At 35.2% G+C, this 22215-nt stretch overlaps 3 protein-coding genes across 3 annotated transcripts; 1 reads left to right on the top strand and 2 right to left on the bottom strand.

Moving 5' to 3' along the window:
- Nucleotides 1-4450: 4450 nt before the first annotated feature.
- Nucleotides 4451-7887, bottom strand: LOC134263241 (uncharacterized). The gene is made up of 2 exons (XM_062745555.1): nt 7531-7887; nt 4451-4620 (listed from the first exon to the last, which is right to left on the bottom strand). Exons 1-2 carry the CDS (start codon nt 7817-7819, stop codon nt 4514-4516), a joined length of 396 nt encoding a protein of 131 aa, XP_062601539.1. The 5' UTR covers nt 7820-7887; the 3' UTR covers nt 4451-4513.
- A 204-nt stretch (nt 7888-8091) lies between these two features.
- LOC134263252 (uncharacterized) lies at nt 8092-10353 on the top strand. Its single transcript, XM_062745570.1, has 2 exons — nt 8092-9454; nt 9800-10353. The coding sequence occupies exons 1-2, from the start codon at nt 8495-8497 to the stop codon at nt 10112-10114; spliced, it is 1275 nt and encodes a 424-aa protein (XP_062601554.1). The 5' UTR covers nt 8092-8494; the 3' UTR covers nt 10115-10353.
- A 6329-nt stretch (nt 10354-16682) lies between these two features.
- LOC134263251 (organic solute transporter subunit alpha-like) lies at nt 16683-20836 on the bottom strand. Its single transcript, XM_062745568.1, has 7 exons — nt 20554-20836; nt 19314-19474; nt 18744-18817; nt 18241-18399; nt 18033-18147; nt 17610-17862; nt 16683-17203 (listed from the first exon to the last, which is right to left on the bottom strand). Exons 1-7 carry the CDS (start codon nt 20600-20602, stop codon nt 17040-17042), a joined length of 975 nt encoding a protein of 324 aa, XP_062601552.1. The 5' UTR covers nt 20603-20836; the 3' UTR covers nt 16683-17039.
- Between the last annotated feature and the right edge of the window lie 1379 nt (nt 20837-22215).

Genomic DNA, 22215 nt, shown 5'->3' with positions numbered 1-22215 from the left:
TAATAAATTTATGTTCTGTAAATCGACTTAGAATTAAGCAGTGCGAGTATTCTACGAAATTCGAGTGTTCGTCATTTTGAATCGCCATTTTGAGCTAATTAACACACTTCAAATTTAAACGATCAGATTTTCCGAATTAAAGTGATAATATTAATGCTCCTTTATCATTTTCATAATTGTACTACACCCAGAAAGATATTCTCAAATCATTTCTCCTATTTAAACAATAAGAAATAATTTGAAAAAAATGAATATCCGCCATTTTGACGTATAAAATATAGCTGCACCATCATTCAGTTGTAGAATAGTGAGATACAGAGTAAAAAAAATACAAGTCTACAGTGTATGGATATTTGCAAATGTAAAATCCTGAACAAAGCAGATTATAGAAAAAAAAAATAGATAAATAAATCAGAGAAAATTCGAATTGAATGTAGAAACGACGAAATTTTCTGAGTTAAAGTAAAAATATTAACAATCTTTTATTAGGTCACATGAGTAAACTCAGCTAGGTGACCTATTGCTATCTGTTTTCGTCCGTCGTCGTGCGTCGTGCGTTGTGCGTTAACATTTGAACATTTTCAGCTTCTTCTCTGCAACCACTGAACCAATTTCAACCAAATTTGGTCTAAAGCATCTATGGGTAAAGGGGAACAAAAATTGTGAATTTCATGATCCCTGCCCCCCTGGGGCCTGAGGGGTGGGGCCAAAACCACTAAAATTAATGCAATCTTTAAAAATCTTCTTCTTTACTCCTGGACATCAAGCAGTCAAACTGTTTGCATGATTTTAATCAGCAATGAGTCCTCTACCAAAATTGTGAAATTCATGGCCCTGGGGTCAGGGGTTCTAGTGCTAGGGCGGGGCTAAATAAGTAGGTAGTGAAAATGCATTATTTCTTTGAAAATCTTCTTTTCTGCTCCTGGGTATTAAATAAACTAACTAAGCACATAGTTATGATGAGCAAAAGTGCCACTACCAAAATTGTGAATTTTATGGCCTCAGGGTCAGGGGTTCTGGTGTTAGGACGGGGCTCTATTGATTATATAGTGAAAATACATGAATTCTTTGAAAATCTTCTTCTCTGCTCCTGGGTATTAAATAAACTAACTAAGTGCATAGTTATGATGAGCAAGAGTGCCTCTACCAAAATTTTGAATTTTATGGCCCCAGGGTCAGGGGTTCTGGTGTTAGGGCAGGGCTCTATTGATTATATAGTGAAAATATATCAATTCTTTGAAAATCTTCTTCTCTGCTCCTGGGTATTAAATAAACCAACTAAGTGCATAGTTATGATGAGCAAGAGTGCCTCTACCAAAATTGTGAATTTGTTTGGCCCCAGGGTCAGGGGTTCTGGTGTTAGAGCGGGGCTCTATTGATTATATAGTGAAAATACATGAATTCTTTGAAAATCTTCTTTTCTGCTCCTGGGTATTAAATAAACTAACTAAGTGCATAGTTATGATGAGCAAGAGTGCCTCTATCAACATTGTGAATTTTATGGCCCCAGGGTCAGGGGTTCTGGTGTTAGGGCGGGGCTCTATTGATTATATAGTGAAAATACATTAAATCTTTGAAAATTTTCTTTTCTGCTCCAGGGTATTAAGCAGATGAACTACCTATATAGTTATGCTGGACAAGGGCCCATATCTTCCAGAATTGTGAATTTCAAGGCCCAAGGGTCAGGGGTACCATAGAAGGGGGGGCTGTACTTATATACTGAAAATGAATGAATGGCTTGAAATCTGCTCCTTGGTATTAATCAAATATCAAGGCCTAAGGGTCAGGGGTTCGTGCGTGGTAGGTGCACTACTGATTATTGCTGAATATTACTGATTAGTTGAAATGCATTTTTTGTTCCCTTACCCTGCATATGGGTATTAAGTAAACAAACTAAGCAACTGCTAAATGTATTGTTATGATGATCAATGGTGCCTCTTTCAAAATTGTGAATGCCATAGCATCTGGCTTAAAACATGAATCAAATTCAAGCACTGGAAAGTTGTTGCATAATGCTCAGGTGACCTATAAGGCCCATGGGCCTCTTGTGTATTTTCACTGTATAATCAATAGAGCCCTACCCTATCACTAGAACCCCTGACCCTGGGGCCATAAAATTCACAATTTTGGTAGAGGCACTCTTGCTCATCATAACTATGCACTTATTTAGTTTATTTAATACCCAGAAGCAGAGAAGAAGATTTTCAAAGAATTCATGTATTTTCACTATATAATCTATAGAGCCCCCCCCTACACCAGAACCCCTGACCCTGGGGCCATAAAATTCACAATTTTGGTAGAGGCACTCTTGCTCATCATAACTATGCACTTATTTAGTTTATTTCATACCCAGGAGCAGAAAAGAAGATTTTCAAAGAATTCATGTATTTTCACAATATAATCTATAGAGCCCCACTCTAACACCAGAACCCCTGACCCTGGGGCCATAAAATTCAAAATTTTGGTAGAGACACTCTTGCTCATCATAACTATGCACTTAGTTAGTTTATTTAATACCCAGGAGCAGAGAAGAAGATTTTCAAAGAATTTATGTATTTTCACTATATAATCTATAGAGCCCAACCCTTACACCAGAACCCCTGACCCTGGGGCAATATAATTCACAATTTTGGTAGAGTCACTCTTGCTCATCATAACTATGCACTTAGTTAGTTTATTTAATACCCAGGAGCAGAGAAGAAGATTTTCAAAGAATTCATGAAATTTCACTATATAATCTATAGAGCCCCACCCTAACACCAGAACCCCTGACCCTGGGGCCATAAAATTCACAATTTTGGTAGAGACACTCTTGCTCATCATAACTATGCATTTAGTTAGTTTATTTAATACCCAGGAGCAGAGAAGAAGATTTTCAAAGAATTCATGAAATTTCACTATATACTTATTTAGCCCCACCCTAACACCGGAACCCCTGACCCCGGGGCCATGAATTTCACAACTTTGGTAGAGGACTCAATGCTGATTACAATCATGCAAACAGTTTGACTGCTTGGTGTCCAGGAGTAAAGGAGAAGATTTTTAAAGATTGCACTAATTTTAGTGGTTTTTGCCCCACCCCCCAGGCCCCAGGGGGGGCAGGGCCCATGAAATTCACAATTTTTGTTCCCCTTCACCCATAGATGCTATATGCCAAATTTGGTTGAAACTGATTCAGTGGTTTCAGAGAAGCTGAAAATGTTCAAATGTTAACGCACGACGCACGACGAACGACGACGGACGAAAATTGATAGCAATAGGTCACCTGAGTTTACTCAGGTGACCTAAAAAGTTGGATGTCCACCATTTTGACCTTTTTTAACGCCATTTTCATGAAGGCCAGCATGTATTTTCGGATTCAGCGTACTCGAAATAGGTTATAAAAAACTATGCAGGACCAAATAATAATTATTTGCCGTTAGAAGTTATTTCAAGCCTTCTTTTCAAAAATGTGGACCAGACTATTACAAGATATCATTATTATATAACTTATCTAGAAAACATCATGCACTTGATATATCTCAAAACTTAGGGCTCATATTTACTTGGAAATGAGATCAGTAACAAAAACTTTAAGCCTGTTTGCCGATTCAGAAAATATAGGTTGGATCCAGCAACTGAAGCAAGTCCACTAGTCTGCATCTTTAGAAGATTCATCTATGAATATCATAGAACACATACAGAGTCATAGTTACTTCGAAATGAGACCTGCACCAAACGTCAACCTTCAATTCTTGCAAAGCCGAGTGTTTGACCATCATATCTAGAAATATTCAGAGCCAGTTATTTATTCTAGAAATTGCATGTGGAAGAAAGTATTAACAATGAGGTAAAGAATTATATTTATTTCACATGTAAATGTATATAATTATATGGAATCATTGTTCAGTTTGTTGGGTATGCCAGGGACAGGAAAGACTGATGGAAACTTGAGATAAATTATGCAGGATGGGTCTGGAGAAGTACCACCTAGCAAAGATAATCACTGCAGAGTAAGATAACTATATCTTCTTTACATGTTAATCTTTAAGGAAGAGTTTTTTTTTACAAATCTCAAGATTTGATCTTTGTTTGTCTGTTACCATGTCAACCAGGCCACAAAGCTATCATATTTTAAGGACTTGTGCAACGTAGTTTGAACTTGACTGGCATCTTCCCTGGAGTTGAAGAGTTCCACTACATGAAGGACTTGTGTGCAATACTTTTAATTAATGTCTTTTCTAAAACAAATTTGGATGCAAAAAAGTCTGGAATTTATGTTTTGTAATTTTTGTAAATTTTATTTTGAATAATACAATAATTTTCATCATTTGATATCTGTTCATACTGCAACAAAATCACAAACCACAATAAAATAGTTTTTCCTGAAAATGGTTATTCCTTTGAATAAACTTGTCCAAATCTAAAACATTGAATACAGATTAATGGTAGCATCACACAATTTTCAAGAACAGAAGTCTTTATGCAGAGACACACAAGTTCAGAATGATTCATATGAGTAAGTCTGTGCTGACTATGCCACGGGTTGTCCTTTAGCCATGTTAATGTCTGTTTTTGTCACATTCACATCCAATTTCTCTAAGAATTCTTCCTGTTTCATAGCATGCATTGTATAGAGATCTAAAGAAATGGTTAAGGAAACAAATGTTACCAATACTAATGTCTATAGCCAAAACTTACAATGTGGCAACAACCAAGTCTGAGTCTAAGTGAGACAGGTACTCACTACTCAAGATCTGGAAGAATTGATAGCTGATACCATAATTTTACTGCCTTGCAGAATGTCAAGTTCTTATATTGTAGATGTATTAGATTTAGCATGTACAATATTTGAAAAAGTTAGCGAAGATTTGATTTAGCACATTTACTTATGTATTGTTCCTGTTTATATCTATTTGTGCAAAGCATCTGTACTTGATTAAGCCAAATTTGTTTTCCAGCTTTCCGCAAAAGGGGCTAGAAAGAATACACAGCTAAATGTATTATGTTCACAGTATTTCGCTCACTATTTGAAAGGTTTAATATAGTCACTGTTGGAAGTAAGTATATTGGGAAATGGTCTTCCTTTTAACTTTCAACAAAAGCTTTGGCAACTAGTGACAGAATTAACAAGATTACAAGTAGAATTTCAACTTCATTGAATTTTTTAAGTTTTAGAGATTGTCCTAAATGCTATATTTTTATATGGTAAGTATAGTTTAGGGCAAATCTCTAAAACTTGACAAAAGCATAAAATTGCATCAGATATCAAAAATTAAATACAAGAGGCCCATGGGCCTTATAGGTCACCTGAGCATCATGCAACAACTTTCCAGTAATTGAATTTGGTTCATATTTTAACTTTTAGCCAGATGCTATGGCATTCACAATTTTGAAAGAGGCACCATTGCTAATCATAACTATATACTTAACAATTGCTTAGTTTGGTTACTTAATACCCATAGGCAAGGTAGGGGAACAAAAAAATGCATTTCAACTAATCAGTAATATTCAGCAATAATCAGCTGTGCCCCTACCACACATGAACCCCTGACCCTAGGTCCACACATTGCACAATTTTTGAAAAGGCACCCTTGCTTATCAAAAACATTTGATTAATACAAACTAGCAGATTTCAAACAATTCACTTTCAGTATATAAGAGTAGAAGCCCCCACCCTCTATGGTACCCCTGATCACGGGGCCTTGAAATTCACAATTCTGGAAGAAGGGCTCTTGCTCATCATAACAATATAAGTAGTTCATCTGCTTAATAACCTGGAGCTGAGAAGAACATTTTCAAAGAATTCATGTACATGTATTTTCACTGTATAATCAATAGAGCCCCACCCTAACACCAGAACCTCTGACCCTGGGGCCTTGAAATTCAAAATTTTGGAAGAGGCACTCTTGGTCATCAGGCCTAGAAAAAAAATATGTTTGTTTCCGCTTTCCCGACCGACCCTAATTTATAGTGCCGACTCTAAATATTTTTTTAATGCTTTTGTCCAATGATGTGCAAGATTTCAACCAGGGAATTATAGCCTCCAACTTTGCAAGCTTTTCAAGACAGAAAGAAGTTTGGGTCACCTTTCTATTATAAGTTAAGTCACAGTAATGCTTGAAAACACCATTTCTTTTGTCATTAATGTTACTTCTATACACGTTTTGATTAAAGAAGCAAAAAATTTTTTTTCAAAAAAAAATAAAAAGTTGCCTACCTACCTAACCTATATTTTTTCAGCCTGAAAGCGGAAACAAACATATTTTTTTTCTAGGCCTCACAAATATGCACTTAATTGGTTTATTTAATATCCAGGAGCAGAGAAGAAGATTTTCAAAGAATTCTTGTATTTTCACTATATAATCAATAGAGATCCCCACCCTAACACCAGAACCCCTGACCCTGGGGCCATAAAATTCACAATTTTGGTAGAGGCAGTCTTGCTCAACATAACTATGTACTTAGTTAGTTTATTTATTACACTGGAGCAGAGAAGATTTTCAAAGAATTCATGTATTTTCACTATATAATCAATAAAGCCCCACCCTAACACCAGAACCCCTGACCCTGGGGCCTTGAAATTCAAAATTTTGGAAGAGGCACTCTTGGTCATCACAAATATGCACTTAATTAGTTTAATATCCAGGAGCAGAGAAGAAGATTTTCAAAGAATTCATGTATTTTCAATATATAATCAATAGAGAGCCCCGCCCTTAAACCAGAACTCCTTACCCTGGGGCCATAAAATTCATAATTTTGGTAGGGGCATTCTTGCTCAACATAACTATATACTTAGTTAGTTTATTTATTACACTGGAGCAGAGAAGATTTTCAAAGAAATAATGCATTTTCACTATATACTCGTTTTAGCCCCACTCTAGCACTAGAACCCCTGACCCTGGGGCCATGAATTTCACAATTTTGGTAGAGGACTCAATGCTGATTACAATCATGCAAAGAGTTTGACTGCTTGATGTCCAGGAGTTGAGAAGAAGATTTTTAAAGATTGCATTAATTTTAGTGGTTTTGGCCCCACCCCTCAGGCCCCAGGGGGGCAGGGGTCATGAAATTCACAATTTTTGTTCCCCTTCACCCATAGATGCTTTGTACCAAATTTGGTTGAAATTGGTTCAGTGGTTGCAGAGAAGAAGCTAAAAATGTTCAAAAGTTTACGACCGACGTACGACTGACGACGACGGACGAAAAGAGATAGCATTAGGTCACCTGAGTTTACTCAGGTGACCAAACAAGAGTGATAGACTAAGAATTTATGTGTTTTTGATAAGTTTTTGTTAGATACAAAATATACTACGTTTTTGTGTCTAATAAAACTTCTCAGAAGGGGGAGGGTTACACCATCCACTAGTCTCACAGGCATTTGTTTCCTAAAGGGGCACTCCTACTTATTTTTACAATGCAAAAATAAGTAGGGGTGCCCCCTTTAGGAAACGATTGCCTGTGACTCGTCAGATCAGGTGCGTGTTACTTTGTATCGTTCAACCAGAATTTACTCGGTACATTATCGCAAATAAATCTCAAAAAGGATACAGATTCCAAAGGCAAAGAGCGAAAATACGCCAGCTGATCTTCGATTAGACCACAAACTCTTCTTGTGTTTGCTTGCTCTGTTTGTATTTAAGCTATTTAATTTGTTTACCAAATGTTTATGAAAAACGTTTGTTGTCTCCTCAGATTTGTTAAAAGTTGGCATCAACAGACGATTGTACTCCTGATCAGACATATGTACAGCAGACGGTGAATTTCGAAAGTAAGGTTCGGGTGGCAATCCATCCCCTTTACTTATTCCCAAACGAGAAGGGTTGTATCTCTTTGCCATTGCCCTCACTCAGAGTCACTGCTCAGCTGTGTCTCCTATAACGTCGGGTGTGGGGATCGTTGTATAACACTTTTCTTTATCGATTACATTAATATGATGAAATTTCACACCCGATTTATATACATGAAAATTCATTCTGTAAATATTTAATGTATAAAATACTTATTTATATATTTTATTAAACTAAAGAATATTTTTCTTATTTTGATTTTCATTGATGTACAAGGATCAAAGTTTAAAAAGAAATGTGGATTTTTTTTTATATAAGCGATAAATCTATTTGTCTCAAAGTTTAAACGTTTTACTGACCAAATAAGGCGTCTGATTAACATCGATGTAAATATTATTGATTGAATGCGACATGGAGACAAAGGAATAAAGTGCGAAATATACTTTTCATGTGTTTCCCAGTAGTTTAAACGGGCTTGTTATTGAAAACGGACATGTAATAAAACGTTCCAGAGGGGTGTCATTTCTGAGGCATCACTATTTCGACAAAAAATCACACAGTTTCTTGAGACCTATTCTGATCAGCTGTTTTTGACAACAGACGCAGATTAAAAATTCTTGAAAGTATGACGCGGAATATTGTGTAGTTCTGTGCAGTTTGTGAGATTATGCATGAAGTATGACAATGGCATGGGACAGATTTGATCAATCACCCTATGATTCATAATGGGTAACTCAAACAGCAGCAGGTACAACCTGAGTCAAAGTAGACATGAACATTGGCAAAAGATATTGGAGCATCCTAACTTTGGACTGATTCAGTCTGTCCCTTACAGCAAGTGGATCAAATCTCAGAGGAGCTATGGGGGATTTACGGACTACGCTGACTTCACGACTTGTCGTGAGTCGAGGCTCCGTCACGGGGTCCTGGTGAAGCCTGATAACACGGGGGGACGTTACCTCATTCCAAGCTTCAAATCAAAGTTTGAACTCATTCTGGTAGAAAAACAAAGATGGTTCATGTCCAATTATAAACTGCCCCGTGTCCCTGTGCCTGATTTTGAGGACCCACAGTGGTTCCAGAGGTCAAGTCATAACAGAAACAGGAGAGAGTGTAGTGTTATTGGTTACCATGACAACTTAGTAGTAGTGCAAATCAACACCAATCGTTACTATCTGTCTCCTCGATTTTATCTGATAGATCTAGAAAGCAATGAAATTGTGGGACACTTTCTGATCTTTTATCACTGTAGACGTTGGTATGAGTGCTATATTTCACCATGCAAGAAACAGATTCTTATGAGGCCCGACAATTTAACTCGAATTGTGTCCCTGCCTGATAACTATATTCTGGAGAATGTGTGTTTGAAAAGTGCATTTAGTAACATGGAAGTTGGAGTTGTCCCACCGACTCTGCGAGCCCACGTCATGTGTTATAACAGTATAGCAGGTGACAGTCTGGTTCTGATTGCATTCCACAAAACCATAGAAATCCGGAGAACAGACACCTGGGAGACGGTCAGGAGTTATCAGAACCTGGATCTCCCCACAGGTATCCAGCAGATGAAGTCCAGCCCCCTGGGGGATTTCCTCGCCCTCAGGTGTGTGTCCCCTGTCCATAGTAAGGAGTACAATGTTAACGTTATAGCGGTCCTCGACTTCCACACCTTTAATATTCTAATGAAGGTAAGTATTGCATCAATGTCTTGTAGCTTGAATTTAAGGGTTGGTTCACTGCTCATTTCTGTAAATGGTTTTCCAAGATTATTCAACAGTTCAATATTCATTATTTTGTCAATTAATGCTTAGAGATATATACATGTATATGTTACATGCAAGTATTTTCCACTTATCAAAAAAATCGATTCACATTGACATTTATATAAATTATAACAGATTGTTATCAGTTAGAACATAAAAAAGAATGATACAGTAAAACACCCTTAAAAGTAAGCAGGTTTGTTAACAGCATATGTTATGCTGTATCAAGCTAACATTGGTTTTGTACTGATACTATTATAACTGTTTCAGGTGGATGTAAAGGGCTGTTATCGACCTGTGTCAGAAGTTGTCAACCTGCAGGTTTTCCCACACTTCAGTCCTAGTGAGGCCACAATAGCTGTGATGAGGAACTCTTCCTACACTCGGAAAATACTGACGTACAAACTGCCGATCTGTCGCTTTAACCTCCAGTACCTCTGTCGTAGGGCCATCCTCCATCTGGTCAGTTACAGGGAGGTACATAAACTCCCCCTCCCCAGCAACATTATCAACTTTCTACTGGCTAAACCAGGTCACACACGCATAGGTCTGTCTACATCTGGTCAGCTACAAGGAAGTTCATAAAACTCCCCTCCCCCTCCGCAAGCAACATTATCAACTTCCATACTTACTAAACCAGGTCATGCACGTATCGACTTGTCCTGAGGAAAATTTATGTTAAAAGTACTTGCATTTAGGTGGTATAAATTCAGATATTAAACAATTATTAATTTGTGTTTATTATTTTTTTTACATGCTTATGATAGTTGGTTTAAAAACTTAGGAAACAAAACACCTTTAGTCACTTTTTAGGTCACCTGAGTAAACTCAGGTGACCTATTGCTCTCCGTTTTCGTCCGTATTTTTATGTGTTAACATTTGAACATTTTTTTTCTCTGAAACCATTGAGCCTTTGAAATTTGGCACAAAGCATCTAGCAAGGGGAACAAAAATTGTGATTATTTTAATTAATGCAATTGTTGGTTTGTTGTTTAAGCAGTCTAACTGTTTGCATGATTGTAAATTTACCAAATTGTGAAATTCATGGCCCTGGGGTAAAGTGAAAATTTCTTCTCTGCTCTTGGGTATTAAATAAACCAACTAAGTACATAGTTATGTTGAGCAAAAGTGCACCAAAATTTTTTTATGGCAATCTCTATTGATAATATATAGTGAAAATACATGACTTCTTTGAAAATCTTCTTTTCTGCCCCTGAGTATTAAATAAACTTCACAGTTATGATACAGTGAATTTTATGGCATTTATTTCAAATTTAATAGTTTACATGAATTCTTTGAAAATATGTTGGTATTAAATAAACTAACTATGATTTATGTTGAGCACTTTAAGCAATGTATCAGGGGTTCAGGTGTTAGGGCAGGGCTCGTTTGATTATATATTGAAAATACATGAATTCTTTCAAAATCTTCTTCTCTGCTCCTTGGAATTAAATAAACTAACTACCCGTTAAGTACATAGTTATTATGAGCAAGAATGCCTCTTCTAAATTATGAATTTTATGGCCCCAGGGTCAGGGGTTCTGGTGTTGGGGGGGCGGGGGGCTCTATTGATTATATAGTGAAAATACATTAAATCTTTGAAAATTTTCCTTCTCTTATAAAGCAGATAAACTATATATAGTTATGATGAGCAAGGGCCTATCTTGCAGAATTGTGAATTTCAATGCCCCAGGGTAAATGGATTATATACTGAAAATGAATTAAATGTTTGAAATATGCTCCTTTGAATTTATAAAAAAATTTATTTATTTTTTGATAGGCAATTTTAAGGGTGCCTTTTTAAAATTTGTGCAATGTGTGGACCTAGGGTCAGGGGTTTATGTCACAGTGTTAGGGGCACTACTGATTATTGCTGAATATTACTGATTTGTTGGAATGCGTTTTTGTACCCCTACCCTGCGTATGGGTATTCAGTAACCAAGCTAAGCAACTGCTAAGTGTATTGTTATGATGATCAATGGGTTTTAAATTGTGAATGCTATAGCATCTGGCTTAAAACATGAATCAAATTCAATAACTGGAAAGTTGCTGCATAATGCTCAGGTGACCTATAAGGCCCGTGGGCCTCTTGTTGTTTTGTAAATTCACTCAATATTTTTATAGGTTACTTTTTTTTTTTTTTTTTAAATTTCCTTTGATTAAAGCATCAGCAAGGGGTAAATACATGTATTATTTTAATTACTTAATTGTTGGTTTGTTGTTTAGTATGGTACCTTATAAAATTTATCACAAAATTTACCATAAAGTGAAAATTTTAGGCATACCTTGAACAAGCAAAACACCAAATTTTACAATCTCTAAAGAACCCTGCTATATGGTGTAAAAATTTACCCAACAAACAATTCCACATGTACAGCATTTATTTCAAATTTAATTACTTTTGCAGATAAGTATGTTGGCTAATATGATTTATCACTTTAAGCATGGTACCAAGACGAACCTAAGTATTTATATGCATTATTTTCTTTTCATTGATATTGAGTGTGTCTTTATGTAGAACTATTCATTTTTATACTAGACAAGTACCTTCTTTATACACATATAAGTGCAATATTTAAAGGTAAATGAATGAATTGTTACACTTTTTTTTCTTATCTATAGGCAGACATTCTCAATGAAGCCTATTTCATTTAGTTGTTGCTCAGCATTCTCATTTTCTTATGCAACATTGTTAATTTTGATTATATTGTGTTTAACTTCTTGGGCATTGAAATAGGTCTGTAGGTTTTTGGATGTCTAGCATGATTCATGATTTGGTTCACTTTAACATGTCCATGTGTGCTTTCTCATGAACCTTGCCAAATATGACTTTATTTATGTCAATATTTATTACTAATGGTGCTTATATTCACAATAAATATTAATGTAAATTATCTCAGAATTTTGAATGTGTGAATAGAATAAGTGTATGTACAATATTCCACTAGTGAATGTTAGTTTTGCATATGCCTTTAATGTGCATTTTTTTTCAAAGAAAGGATTTTGTACTGTATATTCTCAATACTAGCAATTTGTCATCCAATCTGTGTTCATTTTGTGGTCATATGTAATTTTTTCCAAGAAAATGTGGATTTTTTATTGTATTTAGAGTACTTAAGAATGAAGGATAAACAGGAATCACTGTCTGTCAGTCTGTTTTGTGAAGAGTTGTAATATAATTTCACTTAAAGTTTAGAATGCAAGTGACTTATTCCATACAACTTCCCTAAATACCTGTGGATCTTAATTCAGCAGAAATGTATTTCTATTCATATATGGTTTTCAGGATGGCTTTAAACATTTTTGCTTAAATACATCAATTTCCATATATTACTAATACATGTATGGTGTATTTTATTATTTTGCAATATTTTACTTAAAACTCCTTTTATTTTGTCTGTGTGAATGCTTCCATTTGATTAAACAGAACTTTTCTGAAATTAAAAGCATTTTCCAGCACTGTCCCCAATATTGTAACGTCAAAAACAACGCCATTTGTTGTCTGTAACATTTTTGTTTTCAAACATTTTTTGCCTTAAATTCTTTTCAAAAACTACACAGCTAATTAAAAAAATGCCACTAGGTATCCTTGGATTAGGATGAAGCAATTCAAGTCAGAAGACGTAAAACTTAACTTCATTACATAGTGTAGATTCAAATTTGTTCAAGTTATTGTGGATAGGGTAAGGCCATGATGGGAGATCAAAGTTTTATGTAAAAATATATAGGGCCATGATTAATAACATTTATGTTGAAGCGTATGAGGCACCGTTTTAATATTTTTGAAATATTTTCTGAAATCAAAAAAGAAATTCTTGATATAAATAATTCGAATTCTTGATATCAAATAAATATGACCAAAATTATCGAAAACACTTAATAAATTCTTTCATTAAAAATGTTCTTCAACTGAAATCGACAAATTTTAGTAGAAAGCAAGTCTTGCACTGAAGTTCGGGATTTTAATTCTACAGTTCAAGGGAGTATTTATTTTTTATGTGAAAATTCGTCGCCATTTTATTTTAATTTCTGATATCAATAAATATATTTTTTGATATCAAAAAATCAATTTGAATTTCCTGATATCAAAAAATCATTTTCTGATATCAGAAAATCGTTTTTTTTAATATCAAAAATGATTTCTTGATATCAGAAATTCGAATTTTTGATACTGAGTATCAGAAAATGACATATTTTTTTATATCAAAAATTTTCAAGATTGTTCCCTTTGATTTGTTGTCTGTAAAGTTTTCACATTTTTTGCCTTAAATTCTTTTCAAAAACTACACAGCTAATTATCAAAAATTTCATGAATTTCTGAAATCATGAAAATTCAATTTTTGATATCAAAAAACTTAACTTCATTTTCTGATATAGAAAAATTTGTTGATTATCAAAAATAGGGAAAGGCTGATATAACAAAAAGATTTTTTGATATCAGAAATATACCATAAAAATATAAAACATTTATGTTGAAGCATCCTCAGATAATGTTTCAGATTCAATTTTGTTAAAATTGTGACCAACCAGGGTAGGTCAGGGCAGCAATATGTGATCAGAGTCTGACATGTTTATTTCAGGAAGACAATTTGCAGATGAAGAACAGCAGGGTCTTAATGACTCAGGTGAGCATTGTGGCTCATGGGCCTTCTCTTATAATATATAATCCTTTTACATACAGTATAAACTTGTATAGTGTAAGACTGAACATAATACTCAGTTTATTAACATGCAGAAAATTAAATGGATGTTTGTTTCTTAAAACAGTTCTGTTGTTGAATGTCATGTGTATGAAAACTTGGCTGAATGAAATACACAGTATAAACTTCATTTGCACAGGTACCTGAAGTTACTTATATTTCTTTTTTTTATTAAAAGAAAAATAAGTAATGTCAGGTGCCTGTGGATGTTTGTATTAGACATAATTTTTCTGCATGGGATTTTTTTATGCTTTGTTATGCATTAATTCACAAATTTTCTGCCAAAAATTTCTCACACTGAACTAAAAGTGCAACTTTGGCCCAAAAATGACAATGCAAGAATTCTGTGTGACACCTTGAAATAATTTTTTTTTAATTGTGATTCAATGGAATATTATGACCCCACCTGAAAAAGTAACACTGTAGGTAACTGACACATTTTTAGCTCACCTAAGCTAAAGGCCAGAAAAGTCGAAGGTTTTGTGAAAGTTTTATTACATAGTGTTGAATGTTTTATTTGATCCCAGAGGGATGGGAGTGCAAACAAAAGTATACCTGGAATATTAAAAAAAACATTCTAATTGTACAAACAAGTACTCTGAAGTTGACATTAAAAAGATGCTTGATGTCTTCCAACAATCTACTTTAGAATTCACCAGAATGCTTCTACCATTTTTCTGGCCCAGTGGTTCTTGGAAGAAGATGTTTTTTCCATATATTTCTATATAAAACTTTGATGCATTATTTGAAAAATTTAGAATTTACATTATCTTATGCATGAAAAGAAGAAAACATATATTTCTATATAAAATTTTGTTGTGGCCTTCAACTCGGGGGTCATTTAGATATATTATACATCCACATAAATATTTTCTCCCAGTGGTTATTTTCAAAGATTTTTCCTATATATTTCTATGTTAAACCCCATTGTGGCGTTCATCACTGCATAAACTACAGTAGGCAGGTTTTCTGGCCCAGTGGTTCTTGACAAAGAATTTTCCTATATATTTCTATATAAAACTTTGATTCCCCATTGGCTGTTCCATCAATGAAACGTATAAAGAGGTTTTCTGGCCCAGTGGTTCATTAATACAATAATTAATCTTTTTAATTATACCTACTTTAATAATTATTTAAACAAGATATAAATATATATATTTCTATATAAAATTTTCTTTGTTTGTTGATTTGAACAATTTAGAATGAACTACCCCAGAATGCTTCCACATAAGTTTCAGCTTTACTGGCCCAGTGGTTCTTGAGAAGAAATTTTTTAATAACCCTATTTTTGTCTTTTCTTGATTATCTCCCCTTGCGGGTCCCTATTTTAACAATTTAAATTCCCCTTCACCCAAGGATTTTGTACCAAGTTTGGTCAAAATTGGCCCAGTGGTTCTTGAGAAGAAGTCGAAAATGTGAAAAGTTTACAGACGGACAGACAGACAGACGGACAGACAGACAGACAGCATTGTTATTGAGCCTTTAAATCTAATTGTACACACAAGTACTCTGTCATCAAAAAGATTAACAATGGTTATTTCCATTCTTATTGTTTCAGTATTCAATATATTTAGCGTGAAAAGAAGAAAACACTTGTTGTGGCCTTCAGATTTAGATATATTATACCAATTAACAATGGTCACTAAGTATTTTCATTCTTATGTTGATACGATATATCCCAGTGATCTTGAGATTAAATATACCACAGAGTCTGACAGCTGTTTCAAATTTAGACATTTTATTAGAAAAAGACGTTAATGGTAATCTAACAATCAAGCTTTATGATGTAAACAGGATGACTTTAACTTTCCTTTACTTATGCAGCAATATACCTTCCTCACCTGCATACGGGGTTTATATCTCTTTGTTGATAAGATACGTTAGAGGATGCTCTTCGTATGAACAATTTCTAAAACGAGGTAAGTTACTGAAAAACAAATTGATGAAACAAGAATAGTAGCAGAGTCATTTAAAGTAATTATTTTGTAAGTTCTATGGTCGATACAATGACCTTGTCAGCAAGTACAATTTCAAATGATCACTGACGTTTTTCATACTAACTGTTAGTCGATTATTTAAATACACTGAATTGACGACGGATTTTTCCGCTATTTCCCATAGGCACTCCCCATCTTAATTGTAAAAAAAATATATATCTACTATACTATAAACAAAACGTTTTGTTTATAGTATAGTAGATATATATATTTTTTTACAATACAATTTATCATTGGGTTGACTGACGTTTTTCATACCAATTCATTGTTAGTCCATTATTTATACACTGAATTGACTATTTCACCGTATCTTGATAAGGAACACACGTGGCGGATGTGACCGGTCAACAGGAGATGACATAGATGGGCGTTTGGGCTCAAGGGCCTCTCATTTTTTTTTTGGAGATGATTAAGTAAAAACAAAAATCCTTTCAGTAAAATGTCTAAAATCTGTATTCGACTAGAATTTATTTCATTTTTCCTGGACACTACAAAAGCATTTTCGTAGAAAGGACTTATATATGTACAAGCAATGCCATTTTTGTCAATTAATTACGGTAACTATATACATTCAGTTGTCGATGGAAACTTAAAGAACTAAATAAGCATCAATCTCTTCTGGCGTGTACTTGAAAAGAGTAATATTAGAAAAGTCTGTGAGTATTCAGCAGACATTTTCCCTGGATCGATCTAAATAGAAAAAAAGAAACAAAACAAAAACGGTACATCAAAAATCCGAATAACATCAGCAATGTCATTTTTAAAAGTCAAATCAGCTGCGAATTTAGGATGTGTGCCATAAGTGGGGTGTAATTATGTCAAGTTTAGGTTGGTGCTCGAGGTAGGGACGGAGCGCATCTCACTTTTATCTTTCCCCAGCTCGTCATACTGGTAGGGCGGATCCTGGAATCTGTAGGCGTACCTAGCCAACAGCGATAACAGAAATGTCTCCACCACTAACAGCCCATAGTGATAACCTGAGAAAAAATGTTCTGTAAACATTAACAGTCCTATTAGCTTAAAAATAACAGAAGTGTTTCCAGTAACAACTAGTATCAACAGTTCATGTATTTTTTAAGCAAATGACTTTCAATAAGAATTAAATGTGTTCCTTGATACCATTGTGTGTATTGTATAAACTATTTCTATAATTTTTAAAACTAAATGTAAAACTTTTTCCCTCAAGACTTCATGAAAACAATGTATTTTAGAATTTAATTTTTTTACCATCTTGTTATATATTCATCAATTAGAGACAAATAATTTTACAGGGAAACGACTTAATCCCCCCTCCCCCCGTATAATGTTATAGATTGATTTTAAAATGCGTGTAATAATGAAATACCAATAATTCTACTGTAAGCATTGCCATAATATACATACGATAAGCTTGAACCATAGGACCACGTGTCTGTACACAATCAAAGACGTCACGTGATGCAAGGAGAGTGAGCACAGCCCTCTGGGCGTCCGAGAAAACCATAGCGAGCTGCACCGAGAGAAACTTGAGGCGGATCCTACATTCCTTCAGCTTCAGTTCTACAAATCGCGTCAGCGAAATCGCTCCCCACATTGACAGCAATAAACTTACAATGTTGATGAACTGAAAGTAGGTGCCAGGGTTGGAGGTACTCATCTACAAAGTGATGAGAGTACAAGCGAGTTCAGAGTTAAATCTGGGTGTCATTTCTTTCCTTCGATTCAATATCATCTTCTAACATTACATTCTTTCTGGGTTTTTTTTGCCTTTTTTAAATATCTTATCAATCATATATTGAGAGAGAGAAAGAGAGAGAGATAACTTACCACATCTGTCAGTTTAAACTTGTTGTCCATCCACAGTAGGACCAGGATGAGCATTGTGAGCGGCCGGACGACGACCATCTGTACACAGAGGAGCTTGATCGTCCGCAGGTTACCACTAAAGTGTAAAAAACACGATTAAAGCTTTTACAACAAAATCAAGCCAGAGACTATTCAAAAGAGAATACTCGCCAATACAAAGGATAAGGACCTGTTTATTTGGGAGCCATTAAGACAGACACAACAGCAGCAGCATGGCGGAGTTCGGAAAGACATGGTTTCGTCTGACATATCAGTCACTAGTTTATCCTCATCCCCAAAATATCCTATCAAAATCCTTATGTACACCAAAATACTGATGGCCCGCAACCTACAATCAACCCAAGAAATAAAATATTTAGAATAATTCCTTAAACAATAGGCACTTGGGCCACAACTCTCACCTGAGTTATACCTTGACCCTGCTGTTCTTCAGGACTTTGCCCCAAGCTAGGTGATTAATGGCCGTACCTCAACAGGACACCACTAAGCAAATTTCACCTGAGTGGACTGAGAAAGGCACTTGTAAGGCAGGACATTTATTGCCCAGGTCAGTGACCTTTGGTTTCATCCATGCCAAACACCCATGACCACTTAACCATATTCTGTTTGATCCAGGACAAAGTTGCTGCTCTTTTGAATATAGATAATAGCTCAATCTGTATTTATACTCACGTGGAGGTGATGAGTTCCATTAAGAGGGTCGACCTCGGAACAAGGAGACCCAGTACACAGCATACAGAGAGAATCTGAAAAAAAAATCATCATGCTGAAAACATGCTGGAGTCGGGCCTGTGGGGCTGTGCATGTTAATCATTAAAATTATATACAATGTACACCGTGGACAGTGAAATCTTAAAATAGTGAAAATGTATTCGTGTAATTATTCATTAGTATTAATAATCTCTGTTGAGATTCTGCTGGGCTAGATATTTGGACTGACGCCCGCACGGCAGTGTGGTCTAGGTGAATAAATCTTGCTATATTCAGCCGAAGTTGGGGCCTAATCTCTAGACGTGAATTATGAGTGGCTGTCCAGAGATTCTGCGGGCGTCCGTCCAAATATCTAGCCCAGCAGAATCTCAACAGAGATTATAGTATTAATAGTTAGAAATAATACTTATAATTTCAATGTAAATACACTGTATGTGTGTGAAATTTATCAAGTGATCTTTTCAGTGTTAAGTTATGTCTTTTATGAAATTTATCAAGTGACCTTTTCAGTGTTAAGTTATATAGGATTACCGGGAAAATGGTGAGGATAAGAATGACATAATTTCTGTTGTGGGAAAGGGAGTAAACTCTGCACATGAACCATAACTCCTCCGCGTAGTTGACGAGGGTCAGGATACACAGGATAAGAGCGATAACTCCTAGGACAATGACGGACACCTCATTCTCAAGCTCTGAAATTAAAACCATAGAACATGTACAGTCTAACATCAGCTTCACCTCCTACAGGTACCCCACAGTGTGCAAATCGGAGGGGGGGGGGGGGGGGTAATGTTACATATTACAATCTTGTGTAAACTTATTCCCTTTAGAACAGATGATACAAACAAATTTTCGTCAAAAAATTTGAAAATACTTAAGTCATGTTTTAATGAATAAAATGAATAAGTTTCACCGCGTAGTTTTCAATTTTTTATTCAAACTTTCACAAAAATGGATTTTGAAGTGGAAAATATTTGTATAGAATAATAAGGATGGTTTCAGAAGGGTAGAGTTTTGAACATCACAGAAGGTTTACAATTTCTTTATATTCTAGAAAATCATTATTTTCATCATTTGCAATGAAATTAGGTCAAAAATATGTACCAATCCAGGCATCCATTTTTGTTTGTATCATCTGTCCTTAATCCCTACTTTTTATCCAATATAAAGATTGATATTGTATCCTTTGAATTTGTATTGTGAAGGTATTACACTGAAAGCACTTGACTTTGCATGGTGAAATAAATTAACCAAGATGAAGTTATATTTCTGCAGGCTCTCATTCCGTAAGCGCGTCCCTCAAATTTGAGTTTTCTGGCACTGTTGAGGCTGCCCCAACTGATTTTATTATAAACATTTGTATAATTCAAGTCCCCAGCACATGATTGATTCTAAAATAGTGTTGTGGTAAGATACTACTATATAACTCTATTTTGTGTATGAGACACAGCTCGAGGCTGTGAGGTTTAAAATCAATTATCCTTATCAATTATCAAGAGAAATGACGCTTGAAAACATGTTTTGTTGTTGTTGTAAACTTGGATCCCCCCTTTTCCCCAAAAAAGGAAAAAAGGGTTGGCTATAGATACTGCCCAGACAAGTAAATTGACTTCCTCAAGAAAAGTTAGAAGGACAGCAGTGGTTTTTGCCTCGAACCATTATCTAGAGATGTAAATTTATGCATGAAAAGGTCTTAACCACCCAAGTTTTATTGATTGTGCAATTTATAAGAGAGAGAGAGAGAGAGAGAGAGAGAGAGAGATTCGATTACCTGGGTAGAGAATGGATGTATAAGGGAAATCCTCGCTACAATTGGCCATCTAACCTGTTGTCCGATGACTAAATTCCCTTGCAAAATATACATAAATCTGTTTATCCAATCTAGTTCAGCTGAAGTTATCTACCCAACTTCACACATCGATTCACAAACCGAAATCAGTCCAGTTTTTCAACCTTGTTCTGCTTCTTAATGTAGACTTTCAATGTTAGTCCATTGATTCTTTAAAAAAGCTGTATTTAGCAATGACAAAAAACTTGTTTGGATTTATCGATAACTAAATACATGTATTTTGTCGATCCAAGTCTGAAATTAAAGAAACATTGACTGCGGAAATTCAGGAAATCCTGCATGTTTATTCTAAAATTTACATGGCTAGGTGTAAATATAACCTCAACATTATTATTCCTCCCTGCAGCTTTTCTCCTAGAGACATATGCTCCTGTTTTAAAATTTCGAAATCGCTGTGTCTGGAGGGTACTTTGTACTGTTCAATCGTCCTAGTTTATCAACCGAAGAGTTAAGTGTTTACAATGGAGAGCTGGGATATAATTAAGTCACTTACAATAGGATTGAAGATATACATCAAATATCATGCACCCCCCCCCCCCCCCAATCGAAGATTGTAGTTTTTGCCCTGTCCGTCCGTCTGTCTATTTTAAATCTGTTTGTCCGCAAAAACTTTAACAGTGCCGATAGCTTCTAGTGGGTGGGTCTATGCTTTTATATTCCACATGTGTATTCCTTTTGATAAGACCTTTTTTGGGTACCACCAAATTTGACCTCTTGACCTTGGAGTTTGACCCACTATTACTCAACATTACCAAACTTTAACCTTGGCCATAACTTTTGAATAATTGGTGCTGGGACTTTCATACTGACATGTGTATTAGACTGGTATTATAAATATGTCTGACCTTTTGACGTTGACCTTATAATTTTACCCACTTTTAAAAATTGTTAACCTTGGTCATAACTTTTGAACAGATATTACTAAGGCTTTCATATTTCATAGGAGCATTCCAAATTATGACAAGACCTTTCTTTGGGTACCAACAATTTTGACCTTTACAGGGAGATCAGTGTTTCACAAACACAAACTTAAAAAAAATTATCTGTTCATTTATTGCTTTGATCAGTTCAACAGAATACACGAGTATAGAGGCCCGTAAAATGCAGAGGGTGAGGGTGGGTGGGGTTCCGCACTTTTTTGGAGTATATTATTTAGGCCACGTAATCGATGATTCTGAGGGTATGAATATAGTTTTTGCCCCGTCCGTCCATCCGCCTAGCTGTTTGTCCATGAAATTTTTAATCTTGCCCACAACTTTTAAGTGGGTGGGGCTATGTTTTTTTTTTTATTTCATAGGTGTATTCCTGCCTTCCTTGCCCTTTCTTTAGGTACCACGAAATTTGGCTACGTGAAACTTTTGAATAGTTGGTACTAGGGCTTCATACTTTCAATTTGTATTCACTGTGACAAAACCTTTCAATAGGTACAATATTTGTACGGAAGCGTATTAGTACCACTTGCACACTTTACTTTTTTTTAATTTCGACACTTTAATCTGTAAATTTTACACTTTAAAGTGTAAATTTTACACTTTAATCTGTAAAATTTACACTTTAATCTGTAAATTTTACACTTTAATCTGT

Source organism: Saccostrea cucullata, unplaced genomic scaffold (assembly GCF_032062105.1).
Source record: "Saccostrea cucullata isolate Sc308-1 unplaced genomic scaffold, CSIRO_AGI_Scuc_v1 ctg1418, whole genome shotgun sequence".
NCBI classification, from domain to species: domain Eukaryota; kingdom Metazoa; phylum Mollusca; class Bivalvia; order Ostreida; family Ostreidae; genus Saccostrea; species Saccostrea cuccullata.
This window is presented reverse-complemented; position numbering and strand designations above follow the sequence as displayed.

Coding starts and splice junctions, on each gene's coding strand:
- LOC134263241 (XM_062745555.1), bottom strand. CDS start 7,819: ATGGCAAAGAGATACAACCCTTCTCGTTTGGGAATAAGTAAAGGGGAT. Junction 4,621..7,530: donor GCTCTTTGCCTTTGGAATCT/GTATCCTTTTTG, acceptor CCATTTCTTTAG/ATCTCTATACAATGCATGCT.
- LOC134263251 (XM_062745568.1), bottom strand. CDS start 20,602: ATGGCCAATTGTAGCGAGGATTTCCCTTATACATCCATTCTCTACCCA. Junction 18,818..19,313: donor TTATCCTCACCATTTTCCCG/GTAATCCTATAT, acceptor TTTTTTTTTCAG/ATTCTCTCTGTATGCTGTGT. Junction 17,204..17,609: donor TCCTATGGTTCAAGCTTATC/GTATGTATATTA, acceptor ATTTTTTCTCAG/GTTATCACTATGGGCTGTTA.
- LOC134263252 (XM_062745570.1), top strand. CDS start 8,495: ATGGGTAACTCAAACAGCAGCAGGTACAACCTGAGTCAAAGTAGACAT. Junction 9,455..9,799: donor CCTTTAATATTCTAATGAAG/GTAAGTATTGCA, acceptor TAACTGTTTCAG/GTGGATGTAAAGGGCTGTTA.